Source organism: Portunus trituberculatus, chromosome 23 (assembly GCF_017591435.1).
Source record: "Portunus trituberculatus isolate SZX2019 chromosome 23, ASM1759143v1, whole genome shotgun sequence".
NCBI lineage: Eukaryota > Metazoa > Arthropoda > Malacostraca > Decapoda > Portunidae > Portunus > Portunus trituberculatus.
The window spans coordinates 1250001-1271073 of record NC_059277.1 but is presented as its reverse complement, the minus strand read 5'-3'; the positions used below and the strand labels follow the sequence as shown (position 1 = coordinate 1271073).

General features: G+C 41.0%; 1 protein-coding gene across 1 annotated transcript in view; it reads right to left on the bottom strand.

Moving 5' to 3' along the window:
• The window catches only part of LOC123507683 (cadherin-99C-like), a 74476-nt gene that overhangs the window by 2320 nt on the left and 51083 nt on the right, over positions 1–21073 (bottom strand). Inside the window, 29 exon segments of the mRNA XM_045260809.1 lie at positions 209–323; positions 1638–1746; positions 1977–2113; positions 2366–2474; positions 2987–3140; positions 3483–3591; positions 4655–4882; positions 5599–5739; positions 6065–6213; positions 6387–6636; positions 7084–7200; positions 7682–7843; positions 8147–8299; positions 8966–9166; positions 9918–10046; positions 10242–10270; positions 10273–10396; positions 10826–10966; positions 11410–11562; positions 11668–11832; positions 12099–12251; positions 12609–12746; positions 13928–14128; positions 14577–14706; positions 15195–15433; positions 18430–18599; positions 19156–19213; positions 19717–19776; positions 19778–19843. Coding sequence (XP_045116744.1) covers positions 209–323; positions 1638–1746; positions 1977–2113; positions 2366–2474; positions 2987–3140; positions 3483–3591; positions 4655–4882; positions 5599–5739; positions 6065–6213; positions 6387–6636; positions 7084–7200; positions 7682–7843; positions 8147–8299; positions 8966–9166; positions 9918–10046; positions 10242–10270; positions 10273–10396; positions 10826–10966; positions 11410–11562; positions 11668–11832; positions 12099–12251; positions 12609–12746; positions 13928–14128; positions 14577–14706; positions 15195–15433; positions 18430–18599; positions 19156–19213; positions 19717–19776; positions 19778–19843 — 4090 coding nt within the window.

Sequence of the window (21073 nt, the reverse complement as noted above, 5' to 3'; positions counted from 1 at the left end):
TAAAATACTTTGCTCTCGTAATACAACTATTTCCAAAAGCCAGAGATGATTAGCAAAGTTTCCAAGAGTGTCCCATTTATAATGGAATCTTTTGTCAATAAAACTATAAATCACTTAGTCACTTCAACTAGAGACTTTTGGAGGTGTAGCATGGATGTGTTTCAGAGTATGGTTCCAAGAGGTGAGGGAGACAAGGGGCAATACTCACACTGCTGCTTGGTTATATAGGACACATTATCCATGGAGAAGTGGTGCGAGGGGCGGGAGTCTAGAGTGAGGTCCTGTACTGAGTCATCGTCCATTGGTACACTCATATGAAGAACCTGAAGGAGAGAGAATTAGAGCAACTGAGATAAAACATACAACATGGTATGTAAATTCTTAACTCCATTTGAGGCAGTTTTGCTCTGCCTCTATTCTTTCTATATTGCCTTTAATATACCATAAGTAATATTTTTTTTTATCAATAAGTTAGAGTGAGAGGGTGGTGATATTTGATTTAATTTGCCTTACAGTATGCACAGAAAGTATTGATGCCATGGGGACCAATGTCATTTGCTTTCATTGTGTGTAGGTGAGCCTCGCAACTATCATCCCAGGATGGCAAAATGTTCTGATGCTTTAATAACTTAAATGGCAAACTCCTATGCTTTCTTGAGCATTTAGCTGATACAGCTATTTAGCTGTATCAGCTATTTAGCTGATACAGAGAAACTGTAGTCTGTCGTCTGGCGCATCAGACAAAAACTGACTGCACTACTAATTTGCTTCCTTCCACCCTCTCAACATACCTAAAATGACAGCAAGCTAGGAGGAACATAAGGAGATGCTTACATTATACAAGACTGGCCACGTTCTTCTTTTGTTTCCATTCAAACAGAAGTTAGGCTCAGGACAACATAGTGCACCACTTCAAGGACACTGGTGAGGCTACTGCACTTGCCCCACTTTCCAAGTCTGGTAGTCCTCATTAGACTACTCTGAACACCCATGCACTTATCTTTAGGCAGGTTGCTAAAGAACCAAGGCTGATGGCACAAAAATTCAAAGGAAAAAAAAAACTTATGAGGCCTACCAGACGGAAAATAAGGTAAATTTAGTAGCCTCACCAGCACCCTCCAAACAGTCCACCAACCACCATGTTGTTCTCAGCCTAACTCCTGTCAGAGTGGAAATAAATTGAAGACCATAGAAAGCCTTATATAATGTAAGCATCTCCTTATGTTCCTCCTTACTTGTAGTCATTTAAGGCATGTTGAGAGGGTGGGAGGAAACAAAATAGTTGGTTTCTATCTGGCACATCAGACAACAGACCACACTCAATTTGTCAGCTAAAGAGCTAGCCGAGATGACACACACACTGGTGTATAATCCCCCAGAGAGCATAAAAGGTTGCCAGTTAGTGTTCTAAAGGCATCACCTTTATCACTAACAGCAAAAAGAAATGACGTTGGTCCCATAGCATAAAGACTCTTTGCACATACTATATATCTTTATTCTGGATGGTAAAATCCATGAGAGCTTGCCACATACGAAGAAGAGATGAATTATGAGCATTCAGCCCAAGAGGAATGCATCAATGCCCCTTTCATAATTTTTCTCTCCTCTAAATTACCATATCTTAATCTGTTACTTACTTGCACTTCATATTCCTTGGTGGACTCTATGACGGAACCAGCCACTCTTTCATAGGGTGGCGCCACCACCACCATTGCCTTGTTGGTCTCATCACGGTGCTTCACGTATCTAATGAAAGGTGAAATAGTGGAGTATTATTAGCTGTTGTCTTTATTTTACTCTGATTACTTTTTTGTCCTAACTCTTACTCCTTCTATGACCACCACCAGCTCAGATAACTTTCACTATAAGCCCTGGTGTTTCATTACTTACTACTAATCTTTGGTGATAAAGCAAAATACATGAAAACTATATATTACTCAATCCCTTATACCAAGAAAAGGGCTAAGACTATGCACCTCTTCCACTGCACACAGATGTAGCAGATGCCAACCACGCCCATGACCACTATGATGCCTGCCAAGACTATGAGGGCCACCTGGATGCCCTCTAGTGTTGCTGCCTTACGCACAGGCACCGGGGGAGGCTCTGTCACCTGAAGTAGAACCAAAAAGGGAAGAAGCCTGTTAATACCTCAAAGTGTATTGATAGACTGGGATGGAATGTTGGATAAATAGATGGAAAGGTAAGTATATATTAAGTGGATAGATAGATGGACAACTAGATAGATAAGTAGGTGGTATAAGGTTGTATTAATTTACTGCTTTTATGTATCTAATGCTAAAAACAGATGTTTTAATTTACAATATGATGAAGTAACCCCCCCCTCCCTCTCCCTTTCTCTCACCGGAGCCGGAGGCAAGACAGGAGGGCGTATATCCTTGGCACTCAAGCCATCTAGCGCTGCTGTCACATGGAACAGCAGCTTCTGTCTCTCCATCTTCTCCTCTGCTAATCTATTAAAGAAAAATAATCTATTAAGAGATGAAGAAATAGTAAACATGTTTAGCTTGCATTCCAGAAACTGAATATATTAGTAGCTACTATCATTTACTTCTAATGATACTATCATTTTATATTTGAACATCTTTAAGACTATATTCCCTTTTACTTTTACTTTTCCACAAACTCTAGTGTAGTTTAAGTTACACGGGTATAATTTTTAGGGTGTTTTTTATCATTCCTGTTAAGGATAAAAAGACTTCTATATCATTCATGTTTCTATTCTTGGGAACATGACTAAATTATTTCTTTTCAAGTAAAATTAACAGCAGTGAAGTCTAAAGTGTTTAGAAGTTCAAGTTGGCCTATGTTGAAGCCAAATAGTTTTAATTATTTTTGTGGTTCTAGTGACAATTATTTTTGTGGTTCTAGTGACATTAATATTTTTACATTATGGACAGAAGAAACATTTGTCCCTTTCAAAAATACAAGTGGGGAAACCAAAGGATTTCAGAATAGGTCTCACTTTTCCAGCTGTGGGTGACGGCGAGGGAGTAGCCGCCCACTTGCCTCATCTACCACATGGAACCAGACATCGGTGGCGCTGGCATCACTCTCCACAATGCTGTTGTTGCCCAAGAAGCGACGCGACTCAATCTTCTCGATGCCAATGATGTGATCTGGAGGAGAGAAAGGGAGTATGAAAACTATCCAAGCAAGAGAGAGATGTATGAGAATAAGAGAAAAGGACCATGAATTCATAAACTCCATCATAGCCAACTGGTGATGGATTCTAAGAGGGCATTATGTGTACTGGAGGGGTATTTGTAGTGTTAAGAGAGGTATAGTACTACAGTAGAGATGACACAACATAGGGTACTAAAAGGGAGTTGTACATATTGAAGTATTTCTGCAGATCAAGATGGACTGTTTGAGATGGTGAAGGATAGTCAGGATATTTGAGGAAGGGGGTTATTCAAGGGTACAAGGATGGGATAAAGCAGAGAGGAGGTCATGCTTACTGGAGTGCTCCTGCAAGACTGCCACAAGGCCATCTCTATTGTCCTTAACGAGTTCTGGTGAGCCATCCACCACCAGTACCATCCGATGAACGTCCTCCACCAAGTTGACCTGTGATATGTATCAAGCATATGCTTACTGCCCTACTCTTCCTCTTCCTCCTTCACTATATTTATGCAATTTAAAGATAAATAATTTTCCTTTGTGCCTGTTTTGCTTTTTTCCACCACATAGGCACAAACATAATTGAAAAGCAAAAGCACATTCCATCATCATACATAAATACTCACACACAAAAAAAAACTTTCTACCACCAGAAACATCCCGGACAAAAAAGGAAAGTAAAAAACAAATATTCCAGTTCCATCATACACAAAAAGGATCGAACAATCAAACAAAAGAAATGTATTCACACGCACACACACACACACACACACACACACACCCGAAGATCGGTCTATGAGCTCTGAGCTCGCTCCATAATGGGGAAGACTGCCTGGGGTGACCAGGAGGCGACCGAGGTGAATTACCCACACACACACACAGGCCCTGTAAACTACAACTAGGTAAATACACCCCCACCCCCATCCACAACAAACACACACACACACACACAGGGCAAGCCTCTTAATGTGTTGCCCCTGTTCACCTAGCAGGTACGGGATGTAACTCGAGGGGTTGTGGCCTCACTTTCCCGGTGTGTGGAGTGTGTTGTGGTCTCAGTCCTACCCGAAGATCGGTCTATGAGCTCTGAGCTCGCTCCGTAATGGGAAGACTGGCTGGGTGACCAGCAGGCGACTGAGGTGAATTACACACCCACACCCACACACACACACACACACAGCGTAGTATAGTGGTTAGCACGCTCGACTCACAGTCGAGAGGGTTCGGGTTCGAATCCCGGAGGCGGCGAGGCAAATGGGCAAGCCTCTTAATGTGTGGCCCCTGTTCACCTAGCAGTAAATAGGTACGGGATATAACTCGAGGGGTTGTGGCCTCGCTTTCCTGTGTGTGGAGTGTGTTGTGGTCTCAGTCCTACCTGAAGATCGGCCTATGAGTTCTGAGCTCGCTCATAAATGGGGAAGACTGGCTGGGTGACCAGCAGACGACCGAGGTGAGGTGAATTACACACACACACACACACACACCCTATCACTGGGGACAATGCACTCACAATAACAGGGACAGAAGTGAAGTGGGAGGGTCCTCCGCGCTGTCCTGGGTTGTCCACAGCCTTCACCGACAGGTTGAACGGCAGCAGCTCACGGGGTACCGAAGACATCTCTCGTTCTGTCTTCAGTAGTCCTGTGTCTCGCCCCACGCTGAAGTAACCACCTCTGTTGCTCTCAGGCACCAGGTGGTATTCAACTGTGCCAAACTCCCCAGAATCCTTATCCTTAGCCTGCGAAGGAAGAAACTTTGAGGGGGAGTGGAATGTGAGTAGGGGAAAATGGAGTGTGATGGGGAAGTGAGTAGTGTGAGATAATAGTGATGCTAGGAAAGGCTCAACACATTACAGGATGATGAAGTGGACTGAACTTTGTTACTGCCTGATAATTACCACAGAACAGATGGTGTATGAGAGATGGTTTGGTCATGTAGAAGAGAAGACCAGGACCTGAATAAAAGAGCCTGGAGAAAACTAGTTGAAAAAGATCTAGGACAAGACAAAAGACTGTGATAGGACCAAAAAACAGGAAGTGACTTGTATATGGTGCTAACCCCTCCTTATTTAATGAAATGGTGAAAAAAGAAAAAAATTATGGAAAGATTGTGTATAAGAATGTTGTAATGATTCTTGGGTTCATAATTTGAAAACTCAAACAAAAGCAAGCTAGTCTGCACGCTGTACTGGCAATAAGGTTTACAAAGTCAAACATATCAAACTATTCACAGTACAGCAACAAAAGTCCATATTCAGAAATGCTTTGCTTTCTATCATATGTGTACTATCATGTGTGTATTATGGGGATAACTAACTTGGTATAGAGAATGCATAATAAAAAAAAAAACGAACAACACAAGATGGAAAAGAATTCTGATACCAACTTAGGGATTCCTCAACAGTACATGCTGAGACTTCTCAAGATAACTGTGCCAGACAGCTGTGCCACTCACCGCCACCTGCAGCACAGGCGTGGATATCCGTGAGTCCTCAGCCACATAGGCAAAGAACTTCCCATGCGTGCGGTCATTGTAGGGTGATGGGAAGATGAACTCTGGTTTGTTGTCATTCGTGTCAGTGACGCTCACATTGACCTGGTAGAGTAGAGAGGAGTGTGTGGGCAGGTGAGGGATAGCAGTAATTAAGAAAGGATAGATATATTGGCAAATATAACTAATTATCACATTTCTTAAGAGACCACAACTTAGGCTAATAAAAAGGCTGAAAACAGGCCCATAGAATTTTTCTTTATTTACCTATTTTCATAGTTCTTTAATTACTTAAAAAGAAAAGGAAGAAAAGCATCTATTAATTTGATATTTCCTTTTGAAATATGTACAAAGTTCTATTAATTTGATATTTCCTTTTGAAATATGTACAAAGTTAGGCTATACTATCCAACTGAGATGTGTCCCTTACCTGTGCCTGTCTGTTCTCGGTGCCTGGAGGAGCCTCAGGAGCTTCCAGCACTACAGTGAGGGTGTAGTCCTGCCGCATCTCATAGTCCAGCGCCCCAACCACCATCACGCCGCAGTGCCTCTCCGCCGTCACCTCCATGCTGAACAAACCTGCCACCCCCACCACAGATAATACTGGCTCCATTACTCAGGTCTTGGTAGTAACAAGTAGGAGTTTGGAATTTACAGATGTTATGGTGTCTCTCCACAGGTTGAAGTGGAAGTTACAGTATTGGAATTCTTTAAGTTGTAGTAGCAGTATTAGTATCAATCCCCCTACTGACCTTCCTCATTGCCTTTTGTAATGGTGCAGCTTAACTTCTTGGGTGAGTCAGGCCTGTGCAGCACTGTCAGCTTCTTCACCAGGGTGTTGGCAGCAGCATCCTCAGGCACCTCGGCAGAGAAGTGGGCATCCGTAAAGGTAGCCCACACCTCAGGGGGCGGCGGTTCCTCCCCCACCCTCACCACAGAGATGGAGGCAGTGGAGGTGGTGGTGAGCTGTGGTGTTCCTCCATCACTGGCCACCACTTGTAGCTGTTAAGAGTTGATGGATGCTTCTTAGTGATGGATTTTTTTTTTCTAAGCTTTGAAATTATTCCTTTTCTTGGAGTGTGTGTTTTTAAATACTTAATTCACTTACTCATTAACTTACATTCACACATTTGTTCATTTGTTGCTCATTTATTCCTCTCGCTTTATTTTCCTTCCACTCATCCTCTACTTTCTCCTTCCTCCCCACTTAATGATATTGTCTCTACTTCCTTCCCTTTTCTAACTCATAAAATTGGACTTCTAATCAGCCTCATTCACTCGTTCATTAACTTAACCATTTTCATTCACTCACTTCATTTTACTTAATCTTGTTATTAATACCTCATTCCCTCCTATTTAATTATTCAGCTTTTCTAAGTCCTTCACTCACTTTACAGTATTAATCTTGTCACTCATGCCTCCCTCCCTTCTCTTTCCTTGCTCACTCACCTCAAAGTCAGACTCCTGCTCAGCCTGCAGATCCACCTTGACAGTGATAGCACCAGACTCCCCATCAATGGCAAAGTAATCAGGTGCCTTGCCATAGCCCACTAGCTCATAAGTCACCTGCAGAAGGCCATGAAGGGATGAGAAATTAGCTTTTTTTTTCCCACTTATGCCAAAAAATTACCATCACTAGAAGCATCTATAAAAAAAAGTTAGCTATGAAGAAAAATGTTTTGCAATTTCTTCCCAGTTCAAAGATTGGGTGTGGCTGTAAAACAAGTAAAGATATCTCATTTGTAATAAAGGGAAGGTGTACCAAGTGCCAGTCAAAGTATTAAACAATAAAAATTCTTACTTTCTTCCCTCTTCCTTACTCTGTTCTCTGTCTGATACATAAATTCCCTTACATTTCATATTCATCCTGTTATCTTCCTGCTGTTTATCCTATCAATCTATCTCAGTTTTCCTTATTTCCCTCACATCCTTTCTTTTCTCCCTCCTTTCTGTGTGACATATTTTCCTTCCTTTAATATCTGTTTGTTCTTTTGTCTCCCAACTCTTTAACTTATCTGTCCATCTCAGTCTTCCCTGATTTCCTCACCTCACTGTTGGGTCTTGTGCCATCAGCGTCTGTGGCAAGGACAGTAGCAACCAGTGTACCAGGGGGTGAGTCTTCTGGCAGTGTGAGGGGTGGAAGGGGAACACTGAACACTGGTGGGTTGTCATTGTCATCCAGAACAGTCACCAGCACTGAGCATGTTGCCTGCGTGAAAAGAATTGGGTGAGTAAAGAGATTGAAGTAGATGGGGGAAGAAAGGGAGGGAAAGTAAAGATAAGTGATAGGATAAGGAATGAGAAAAGAGTGAAGGTAGGAGAAAATGGATAAGGATGAAAAGAAAGAAGAAAGGAATGAGAAAAGAGTGAAGGTAGAAGAAAATGAGGTGAGATGGAGGAAAAAAGATGGGCAAAGAGCAAAAGTAAGAGAAAATGAGTGGGAGAGGCAAGGAAAAATTAATAGAGTAAAATTCTCTCTCTCTCTCTGTGTGTGTGTGTGTGTGTGCTTCACCTGAGAATTATCCAGTGTGTTCTCCAGGGTGCCCACCACAATGGTGTGCCGTGGAGCTGCCTCATAGTCAAGACCGCGCACAGTGGTGATGCGGCCACTCTTGGGCTCCACACTGAACAGCTTGGGGTCTCCGTTCACCATCACGTATGTAATCTGAGGGACACAGACCATAAGATAAATAAAACTTCATTTGTGGAGATGATATCTTCAAAGGGCTGGATCAAGAATAAAGACAAAAAGACACATGTTCATAACTGCAATCCTATTCACTTGTAGAATAGATATTATTATTACGTTAGATAATGAATAAAAACTGAGAAAGATGGAGGAGTTTAGTCAGGATGTCACCAAGCTGATAGGCAAAAAACACACTTGTTCTTCACAGTAAGAGACAAAAAAAATTGCAGAAGTGCTAAAACTATATAATTTCATTGTTATTGTTTGCAGAATTAATGCATCTAAAGTAAGGGGAAAACACCCTTGTACTGCATGACTGGGGAAGAGGAATTATTACAACAATAATAAAATCTGTCTCCTTAACATACTCATGTACAGAAATTACATTCTTTTCACACGTTACAGGTTTCAATGAAGAGGAAGAATACCTACATTGATAAAAGATTAGATATTAGAAGCAGCAGCCATAAAGAAATTGAAAATAAAATAAAAAATATTCATAACATTTACAGGAAAGGAACAGCAGCTTTCAGATAAATAACACAAGGAGGCAATAAAACCACATTCCCATTTTTATGTAATTTAATGTTATCTTCCTTCTTTGTATGTTATGTTAAAATAAAGAAAAAGGAAGGTACTCACGGCAGGAACAGTGTCAGGATCAGTGGCATTAACGGTGGTGAGGACTGCATCGGCCTGGTTCTCCGGCACGCTGGCCTCATACACCCGCTGAGAGAACACGGGTAACTCGTCTCCCATGTCACTCACCAGCACCGTCACCGTGGCTGTGGAGAGGCGTGGGTCAGCTGCTCCGTCCTGCGCTGTCACCACCAAGAGGTGCACCTGAGGAAGGACACTCTGTTTACTTGTCCATGGTTGTTTAGATAAATAACTGGAATGAAAAAGACTTACAGCTTTCATTTTGTTGTAATAATGATGTAAACATGAAAAACTTACGTAGTGTGTAAACATAAAAAATTTATTCAAGCATTAGCACTTTACAATTTCCTTAATGAGCATCACCAGCACATTTCCTGTAAAATCTTTGTAGTACATACAGTTCACAAAAATACTCATAATATCAACTATTGTGCACAGTAGTCCCCAAAACTACCTGTAAAGTGTGGTGCAAACTGGGATAATGGACAGTATGAAGGTAAAGTTACTTGATGTGGTGATGACATGGTAATCTATTTTCCAGGTTGTAATATAAGGCAACCATCCAGATCTGACAACTGTTGTCACTGTAATCACTAAATATGTCAATGATATTATCCATGGTGGCAGATAGTTTTGTGGCTACTGTTCATACATACATATACCAAGGCTGTCTCCCCCATAAAGAGGGGTTGCCAAGAAAAAGCATATATGTTCACATTCACACCATACTCTCGGCCATCAATGAAGAAAAAGTACTCATATCCTCATTTTATAGATCATACTGCTTAGCCACTTTGATCTAGAACAAGGCTCCTTCATGCATAAGCAAATTGTGTTACATATACCTACCTTAACATCTCCCAAAGAACAAAGTGCTCACACTTCTCAGAGGAAACATACTTGAAGGCTCATTATGGCCCTTGTAGATACTGACCTGCTGTTTCTCATAGTCCAGGGTCTGCTTGGTCTTTATCTCCCCAGTGGTGGCATCAATGCTGAAGAGTGCCTCCTCCGGCACTGAGTAGGACACCTCACCGTAGATCCCAGTGTCCTCATCCATTGCCTGGAGCAACACGCAAGGGAACAGTGAGGGTGTGCACCAATCAATTGCAACTCTCCATTGTGTTTATTACTCTACTGACTTTATGCTATTGTATTAAAGCTCAATACAACTCTATTTACTGCTATACTATTCTATTGAAACTCTATAGCATTCTATCACCACAAACAAACACAACATAACAGAGCATGACCTCACCTTAACTGTGCCCACCACCACGTTCTTGACCCCTCATTGACCCTGAAGGAGTATGGGAGCTCCACAAATTCTGGGTTCTTGTCGTTGATGTCAGCAATGGTAACAGTGACAGTGGCAGTGTTGGACATGCCATCTGGGTCCTCTGCCTTGACAATCTGAGGTGTAAAGATGATAAGAAGAAAGTCACATATATTTCACTTTTTCCATTTTAATTAGTTATTAGTTACTCTTGTTAGAAAAGAACATAAATTTAATGATCTACTTTTCTTCTGTAACTATTGCTTCATGTTCTGTATGTATGTACTCATTGCTTTTTAATTTTATGTTGCAGCATATAAGTCAAGTTAGAGATGCCCTGTCTCTGATACTCTTCCCTCAAATCCTCACATCTTATCTCTACTGGTATCCTCTCCCTTAATTTCCTTAAATACACTTTGATTCCTTCTCTGTACCCTCTTCCATAATTCTCTTAAACACATTGATTTATATCTTGTCACTCTTTGCATCTTCTTCCTTAACACCCTTGAGTACATTCTCATTGTATGACTCTCCCTACAAGACACTCACATCTTCAGCAGACTCACCAGGGTGTACAAGTCCAGACTCTCCCGGTCAAGGTTGTCAGCAATCCTCAGCGTTCCAGAGCTTTCGCCAATCTCAAAGTGGTTCAGTTCATTACCGCCAACAAGTGAGTAGATGGCTGCATCACCCTCTGGATCCAGTGCCTGTAGGGTGAGATCGGGAATTAAGAAACTGAAGCTTCACTTCCTGTAGAAATGCTTGGAAAAAAATAGAACTCAAACTTATGTGAAGAATAGCTGTAGGAAAACTAATCTTGGCCTCTTATGAAAAAAATTATGGAGGAAACCAAAACTAAAATAAAAAAATAAAAATAATAAAAAGGAAAAAACAAACCAAAATTCTCACAAAAAGTTACCGTAGAAAATTCAATTCAAAGTACAGTGGTATACTGTAGAAAAAAACTCAAAATCTGAAAAAAAGATAAGCCAAAAACACAAAATCTTGTGAAAATAATTGAATAAAATGAAGCTCAAGAAAGAAAAATAAATAAAAGTGGAAAAAGCAAAAAAGTAAATTCAACTCAACTACAGAAATAAAATTCAGACAAATAAAGGAACAGATGAAGGTGGTGTTACAAAGTTCTTACACTGAGGGTGAGGATGGCAGAGGTCGGCTCAGCTCCCTCAGTGATGGTGACAGAGTAGTGGGGCTGAGTGAAGACTGGGCCTCCAGTGTTGGGTCCACGGTTCACAATGACATCAAGAATACTTTGGCCATACAATGCACCTCGGTCTGTTGCCTGAAGAACCACAGTAGATGAGAAAATGCCTTTATGCTCTTCCCTACACACAGACATAAGTAAATCCCCACACACATACATGAATAAAACAAGTAGAACACATACCCTTAGAGTCACGGAATACTGCTCGCCAGACTCCACCGGCCCCACCACTGCTAGCTCTCCTGTTGTAGCATTGAGGGAGAACTTGCCCCTACCATTGTTAGAGACATGGTAGATGCTGTACTCCACTTCAGCATAGGCACCTGCATCAATGTCCTTGGCAGAGATCTGAGGAAGAGGTGGTCAAGTAAGAAGGTGAATGAGATGCAAGAGAGGAGGGGTAGAAGAGGATATAAAACATTTGGAAGATTTAGAAAAGAGAAAGGCTTTAAGAAAAAGTAAAAAAAGAGAGGAAGGAGGGATGAACAAGAGCAGCAAAATCATTACTCTCACCTCTTCAAGCACTTGGAATAAATGTAACACTAGTACTACTACTACTACTACTACTACTACTGCTACTGTTATTACACCATCAACTCCTCCCAGCCACTCACCGTTGCCACCACCCTGCGAGCTGCCCCTGCTTGGATGGACACAGGTGGATACACAGGGAGCCTTGGTGGGTTATCATTGACATCATTGAGCACAACAGTGATGGTGATGGGGGCTGCTGCCACACCGTCCTCTCCTGCCTCCCTTGCAACCACCTGCAGGTGTTCACTTGTATCAGTTGTATGGTTTAAAAAAAAAAAAGAGATCGAAAGGAATTGGTTCACAAATAGGATGGTAGATGAATGGAATGGACTCAGTAATCAGGGACCGTTTTTTTTTTTTTTTTTTAACACTTCTGCATTCACGTCCACTACTTCTAAAAGGTTCTAGTTGAAATGACACAGGATTTCAAGGCCGTTCTTTTTATGGTTTTGGTGAGAGATCTATTACCAACATTTTTTCCTTGTTAGCAAGAGATACTCATGGTTCATCATCTTGTGGCCTTGGAAAACAGTCGTGGTGAGACAGCACAGCATGTCTGAATGTCTAATCACTTCACAATGTCTGCTTACCTGGAAGGTGTACACGCCAGGGTTGGGCGGATCCCGGTCCAGATTCTCTTCTGCCACCACCAGCACGCCCTCGGGATCCACGCGGAAGGCGGTGGTGGTGAGCTCCCAAGTGTAGGTAGGTGGGTCATCTTCAGGGGTCTGTTTCAGGAAAGGAGAGGTCAGGGAGAGAAATTAACTGTGCGATTGAATGATTAAATGACTGACTCCGTTACGAAAAATATAATTAAAAAAAGTCAGCGCGATGGGCACCATTTTGCCATACGTCAGTAGGGAGCTGCCATACAATGCTGCGTCTGGCAGGTGTTCATCGCTCTAGTTCATGGCTTCTATCACAGTATTTCATTTTAGTTTCGGTACTTCCGATGATATAATATGAACCCGCATAATTTAATGTACGCATCAACTGGGAACTTCCCTGCTCACACAACCACTGATAGTATCGCTAATAATACTGATAGTTGTAATGCGAGCCAGGAGGAAGTGTTGGCCGGTGGATGTCTGTGGTGATGTTCAAGGTTGTTTTCGTAGCTAAAGGCAGCTTCTTTGCAGTTATCCATGGCTTCATGATTCTTAGTCCTTCTTACCTGTGAACTGATAAACAGGCAGGCGATAAAGTGACAGGAAGACGTCAATGCGATTCGCTGTACCGTCACTCGTGCCTTTTGTTTTGTTCAACAGCTGCTGAGGAGGGAGGACTGAAGCCACGGTGGTGAAACAAAATATACTCGCTTTCCGTGATCTTTTCGTCACTGTTTTAATTCGTTCTAATAACTAATACTTAGTTTGCAATGAATTAGCCTTATTTATACACTTTAATACAACTTAATAATCTATGTACAAATCACAACACAAACCAATAATGCCGTGATATACGTGATACTCACTAGTTTATAGAATGCACAGCATGAAAAATATTGTGCACTCAACACTGGTATTATTTCATGGAGAGAGAGAGAGAGAGAGAGAGAGAGAGAGAGAGAGAGAGAGAGAGAGAGAGAGAGAGAGAGAGAGAGAGAGAGAGAAGGGGGGGGATGGGTGTAGAGGAGAGGGAGGTAGGTCCCATGGACAGATCCATGACAGCAGTGAAATATTCAATATATTGGTTACTGTTTAAGCAAAGGAAGCTCCTTGGTTTAATCTTAATGTCTGCGGATTTCCTGGATATTCGTTCTTCACCACCGGCGTTGTGCATTGAGTAGGCGTAAATATCAGCAGACGAACAATATTCGAATTATGTGGATTGCAAAGCGGCAAAAGACCCAACATACTGTATTGTACGAGGCCATTCTACACGATTACACACACACACACACACTAACCAAGTCAGGGTCAGTGACGGAGAGGATGATGGGGCGCGGCTTTGGGTAGTCATCAGTGACAGGCGTGCCTGGGGCGGCATTCTCGTCCACGCTGCCGGTGTAGGAAGAAGCGGTGACCACAGGCGGCGAGGCGTCCACACCAGCCACCTTGATGAGTAGCTTGGCGGTGGCAAACCTGCGGGCCTCACTGTTCTCCTCAGCCTGCAAGAGTGAGAGGAGGGGAGGGAATGAGTTAGGATGAGTGTCTACGGGAAGAATGAGTGAGGGAGGGGAAGGAAGAAGTGAAGGGGAGAATGGCGCAGGAAGTGAGGGAGGATATGAAATCAGAAAATGAGAAAGAGAAAAGCTGAAACTCATGTTTTACGTAGACAGACAGAAATAAATTATTTAGCCAGCAATGAATTTAAAGAAGAATTATGTAATTGTGTAAGGTAGTGTTTGTTGTTTAGTTACTCAAGCAATACATGCAAATTTAAAAACGAAACTCAAAACATATCACAAATACAACTAGCTACTATTGTTACTACTACTACTACTACTACTACTACTACTACTACGTACTTCACTACTACTACTACTAATACTAATACTGCTACTACTACTACTACTAATATTACACACACACACACACACACACACACACACACACCTTCACAACAATCTCAAACTGCCTGGTGACGGCGCGGTCTACAGCGTATGTCTGGGTGACGGAGCCACTTTCGGGATTGATGGCGAAGTAGCGATCGTAAGTCCCAGGGCGGCCAGACAGGAAGGAGTACCTGCAGAAGGAAAGTGATGTGAAATGGTTAAAAAGATTCGTATGGTGCTGAATTATATGGTTGCATAAAGATAAGTACAAGTATTAAAATGAATGGTAAAAATTAACTAAATAAGGTATAGTTCTCAGAAAATATTGACTGATCGATTCACTGATTAATTGTTTTATTGACCGATTGAGTGACTAGTTAATTGACTGAAATTTTAATGTCACTGAGAGAGAGAGAGAGAGAGAGAGAGAGAGAGAGAGAGAGAGAGAGAGAGAGAATGAAAAGAAATAGAAGAATCAATAGAAAATTAATGAATGTTTACTCATTATTTTATTTATCATGTGTGTGTGTGTGTGTGTGTGTGTGTGTGTGTGTGTGTGTGTGTGTGTGTGTAAGAGACATCAAATTCATAGATGGGAAAAAAAACTAAAAGAAAAATCAAAACTGAACAAAACCAGTCAAAGAAAACGTAACATAATACATGGCAGACTGAACCATACCTGACGGGGGTTCCAATGGCATCCAAATCCTTGGCAAATATTCTTTCGGGCTTCACACTTAGCACCCCAGACACTTCCATGGACGTGACTGTGGCCGAGTACTCAGGGTTGGCGCAGATCCTTCCTACCCTGGGGCAGGAGGCGTACTCAAACACCGGATCTTGGTCGTCGCTGTCCTCCACCATGACTGTGAGCGTTGTTGTGGTGCTGAGGCGAGCCGAGACTTTCTGTGCGCGGTCCTGTGTATAGGACAAGGAAAATGATGATACAGACCCGCATTCTTAGTGTGTTATGTACGGGGAACCGAGGGCAACAAAATTTACGGTAGAAAAAAGGGTCCACTGAGGTTCCAGTCCCCGAATAGGGTCGGAGTTACGCAAATGAATGGGATAAATGTCTTGAAACCTCCCTTTTAAATGAGTTCAGGGCAGAAAAAAGGTGGAAATACAGAATAGGGCAAGAATTTCCATAGTTTGTTAGTGATGAATCATTAAGCTTTAAAACATTTGACATTTTACGGATGAGGGTGATGGGTGGAAATACTATGTGGATTTAAGTTTCATACAGGACCTGGCAACTGTAAATCTGAAAGCTTTTTGGAGTCTTCCCTATTTTCTTATGGTCCAAAATGTTTTTCCTCTTATAAGAACTATCTTTGAAAGAGAAAATATGCGATATTGAAAGAAAGAGGTTAGGTAATGAAAAGTTGAGTATTGTGGGAAAATATATGAATAAATCTGCGCTAGGAAGAGCTGAAATGTGAGATTAGAGAAAATTGGGTACTGAAGAGGAAATGAGTTGGGAAAAATGTGAAAGTAAAAAAAAGTTGAATTGTGAGGCAAAGAAAAAAAAAAAAAGGCTAAGTGATGAAACGGTGAAAATGAGAGGAAAGTCAGCAGATGCCAAGGCTGGGTGAGGGTCGTGTGATGTCAGACAGGGAAGGCGGGAAGAGTGGACGCAGAGAGGGAGGAAGGAGGGAAAGATCCGGGGCTGACGACCGTGAGGACATGACAGACACGCTTAAAAAGTCGTTCTGAGGTCACTGAAGCGTCAAAATATTCATGCCCGTGACTCTTACAGTGTTATGGTAAAGAATATAAATTTCATACGCTCAGTAATTAAATGCTTACATAAACAATTTGTATTTTACGAAGAAATATAAATAACAGGGACACTAAGTATCCCCTTTAGCCCATAAATTCCCGTGAGATGCCCACATGGCATATGAAAATAAATTAATAAATACATAAAAAACATAAATAAATACTGATAAATGTATGAGCTTTGTGAATATTTATATATTCAACGTTCATTAAAAAAAAGTAAAACATCATAATATCTAGAAATGAGTCGTAAGGAAGATGAAATATAGATAGAACAACTAAATAAATTCCTGGCTATTATGCAAAAAAAAAAAGGAAAGAAGAAAAAAAGAAAAACTACGAAAAAAACACATTCAAGAGAAATATATTAATCAAACATAAATATAGCGATACGTTCCCCACATGAGTAAAGAACATGGTGAAATAAAGAAAAACTAATCCACTTCAGTTTCTAATATGTAATCTATAGAAAAGGCTGTCCAAAGATAAGAACGAATACAATAAATAAGATAAGAAATACTGTATAAAAAGAATAATCCCTTTCCAAAGTCTACCACGCAAACTAGAAAGAAAGAAGAGTAAAAATTGAGAACTACATTGAAAAACCAACAGAAAGGATAGACAGAGAGAACATGAGCCAGTCAGAAGCGTGGTGGTCCGTGATGCTCCGAAGGGAAAACACAATCTGCATGCTAAGTGTGGGAAAGTGCAAGACAGACGAGGGTTTGTGCGGGAGGGGCGGGGAGAGGAGGGGGGAAAACAGCACAAAAGGCGTGGGAAGATATGGCTGGTTTGTTACATGTCGTTAGAAGGCAGAGTTACGGCGGGGAGCAGGTGGGGGACGCTTACAATTGTGCTTTCTCCTCGCGTTTCTGTTTTACAAGCATTGCACGATTTAAACCTATTGCGAGCAGGTTCTTTCTTTGACTGTACCCATAAACTATCCCGTAAATAACATCTAGAAATCGTAAGGAAGATAAAATAAAAATAGAATAAACACAAATAGATTCTGACGTCCTCTCTTTCCCCTGTCCGTTACATATACTTCCAGCATATTCATCCCCACATACGCCTCGTGTCTCTCTTATTGATGCGTCCAAATCATCTTAGTCTCTTCTCTCAGTCAATGATCGCAGAAATATAGTGAATCTCCCTCTGCTGCTCTTGTCGGGTAGATACATTCCCAGCATCCTTCTCTACATATATTCGTCTCTCTTCTTCACATGGTCAGACCACCTCACTCTCGTCTCTCAATCATTGATCGTAGAAATATAGTGAATCTCCTTCTCCTGTTGGGTAGATACATTCCCAGCATCCTCTTCTACATATACTCGTCTCTCTTCTCCACATGCCCAAACCACCACAGTCTCGTCTCTTAGCTCACTAACGATTGCAGAATAGAACAGTGAGTTTCCAGCAGGATTAGACTCGAACTTTGACCCTTAACCCCTTCAGTACCATGACGCGTTTTCATATATGTTGTGCTTACTATTTGGTGATTCTTATGTAAAACTTATGTGGGGCATAGAATAGTGAAGACTCTAGTCATTAATCTTGTGATCTCCATAGACCTTTCCTAATGTAAATAAAGTGGTCTAATCATACACAAAACTCAAGGTAAAAATGTGGTTCAACTTATCACAACTAACTATGAGTATTTCTCCACCACTCAACTTAACCTACTAAAACTACCGGTCTCATTTTCAGCCAATCGCAAGAACAAATACCGAATTTCCTGCGAGATTCGAGCTTGGAACTTCAAACTCTCGAACACAGACTATTGTTCAAAAAGAATATTGATTGTTTGACTGACTCACTGATTAATGGTTTGATTGACTTAATCCAAGCATACCCACTCACACCTCTTACATAAATATTATTAGTATAAGAAAAAAAATTTCAGGGGGACTCGAACTTACCTCAAACTCACACACACAAATTATTCTAACCTAACCTAATCTAACTAAACCCCCCGTCATTGAAACTCACGGAAGCTTTCCTACTCACACCTCTAACACGAATAATAATCATACAAAAATAAAGTTTCCAGCGGGACTCGAACTCACTCAAACTCACACGCACACAAACTATCCTAACCCAACCTAACTCAACTGCAGGTCACTCCAACTCACCGTGGCGAGAATAGTAACGTGGTAAACAGGAGATCTTTCGAAGTCCAAAGATCTGTTGACGGTGACGAGGCCCTGGTGGGGAAGAGTGATGCTAAAGATGCCATACCCGTCTGTCGCGTCTCCCCGTCCGTCGCCTGGGATGATACTGTAGTACACCTGCCCGTTCACACCTGCAGGATGGGCAAGGTTGGGTGAGTAGTGCCGCGTGATGGTTTGGTGGTTGATTAGTGGGTTGATATGATTGTTGGATTAAAGGAATGTAATTAAATATGTAGTTGAATAGATAGATGGATGAATGGATGGATGGATGGATGGGTGGATGCATGGGTAGATAGATAGATAGATAGATAGAAAAGTACCAGTCCCTAAAGGAAAAATATATGAAAAGATGGAAAAAATAGAAAAAATGATAAACAATAACCAGATATAAACGTAAACGAGGAAACAAACACACATGATAAGTAATCCCAAACAAAGGAAACTGACAAACAAATGCACACAAAAATAGTAATAAATAGATAAATAAACAAATAAAATTAAATAATATTATTAAAAATAGATAGATAAATTAATTAATGAAAGTAAACAGATAAATAAATAAATAAATAAATAAATAAATAAATAAATAAATAAATAAACAAATAAATAAATACATAAAAAAATAAATAAAATAAAATAAATAAACACAAGTCTTAAGAACAACCAAAGGAGGTCACGAGGTCATACCTGAGTCAAGGTCATCAGCGTGGACGTCCTTGAAGATGGTGGTGCCGACAGGGGTCATCTGTGGGGAGGCGGGAGGGAGGGAAGGACCATTAGCGGGCAGCACACATGAGGTCAGAAGTGTGGTAATAGGACGCACTCACTTCTGTCTATTGAGTCTTTTCCTTAATCTTTTCCACTGTTCTACTTAATTTTTTTCACCTTTATTACTTTTTTTCTGCGTTTCATTTGTCATTTATGCTTATCTTTTTATTCATTTTTCCCAGTATCTCATTTCTTTTCTATTCTACTCTTATTCTTGTTTTACCATTTTGCCTGCATTTATTTTACTACTTCTGTCTTTTCTTATAGTCTTGCTGAGTCAATAGGGAGTTTTAAAAGAAGATTAGACAAATTTATGGATGGGGATGATAGATGGAATTAGGTAGATATGTTCATACAGGGACTGCCTCGTGTAGGTCTGGCGGCCTCTTGCAGCTTCCCTAATTCTATGTTATGTACTCTTCCTGCTCCTGCTCCTCACCTTCCTCCTCTTGCTGCTCCCCTTCCCTTCCACACACTCACCTCCGGTACAGTGACGGCGTAGGGCAGGCCGGAGAAGACAGGCGGGTTGTCGTTGATGTCAGGTGACTCGCACGATGACAGGCACGGAGTTCACCTGTCCGGGGCCTGACCGCGGCTTGCATGACACCTGGAGACGCAGAAACATCTTGGTTAGTGGTAAGAAAGGGTTTGTTGAGATGCTTACCTACAGAAGAGATTTATAAGAAAAATATAGTTACGATTGAGTTGTATTTGTGTAAACGAGTGATTATGATGGAAATGAAGAGATGTGAAGGATGTTTATTTTGTAGGATCTAGTGAAGGTTGCATTAGATTTACGGAGGGACACTTGTTCTTATTTCGATGAACACTTTTGATTTCAATGGCCCTCTTTATATATATATATATATATATATATATATATATATATATATATATATATATATATATATATATATATATATATATATATATATATATATATATATATATATATATATATATATATATACTACTTTTGTTGCCCTTTGCCGGTACCCTTCCTACATAAAAAATAGTAAAAAGAAATAGAGAATAAAGGAAGTGTACAGTAGATTCACAAGATTCTTCTTTTAACTCCCCCAGCACCATGACGCGTTTCCATATTCATTCTGCTCATTATTTGGTGATATTATACAGTTTCAGAAATTTGTGCGGATTAAAATAGTGAAGACTGTGGCCATTAATCTTCTGACCTCCATAAACACTTCCTAATGTCAATGAAATGGTCTAATCATACCTCAAACTCAAGGTAAAAATACATCCCAGCACTAAAGGGTTAAGGGTTCTATCCATTTATGGGGAAAATCAAGTAAAGGGTGTGTTGTATTTATGTTTACGAGTGATTCTGATATTTCCAGTGGGGTTCAAACTATGTACCTCAAACTCACTAAACTATCCATCTCTTAACTTAACACCTTTAACCCCAGCCACACCCGTTAACCAACCAACAATTGCATTAAAGAAAAAATAAATAAATAGTCTCCAGCGTGTCCTGCGACTTACAATGGGACTTACAATGGGTTGGCCCGGCGCAATGTGAAGTCACTGTTCTCACCGCTAGAGTAGATAAAGGACTGTGTGTGTGTGTGTGTGTGTGTGTGTGTGTGTGTGTGTGTGTGTGTGTGTGTGTGTGTGTGTGTGTGTGTGTGTGTGTGTGTGTGTGTGTGTGTGTGTGTGTGTGTGTCTCTGACGAGACAGCCAGACGTTATTTACCTAGTTGTATTTACCTAGTTATGGTTAGAGGGAGGAACAAGGTCACAACTCCTCGATTTACATCCCGTCTCTATATCCAGTGTGTGTGTGTGTGTGTGTGTGTGTGTGTGTGTGTGTGTGTGTG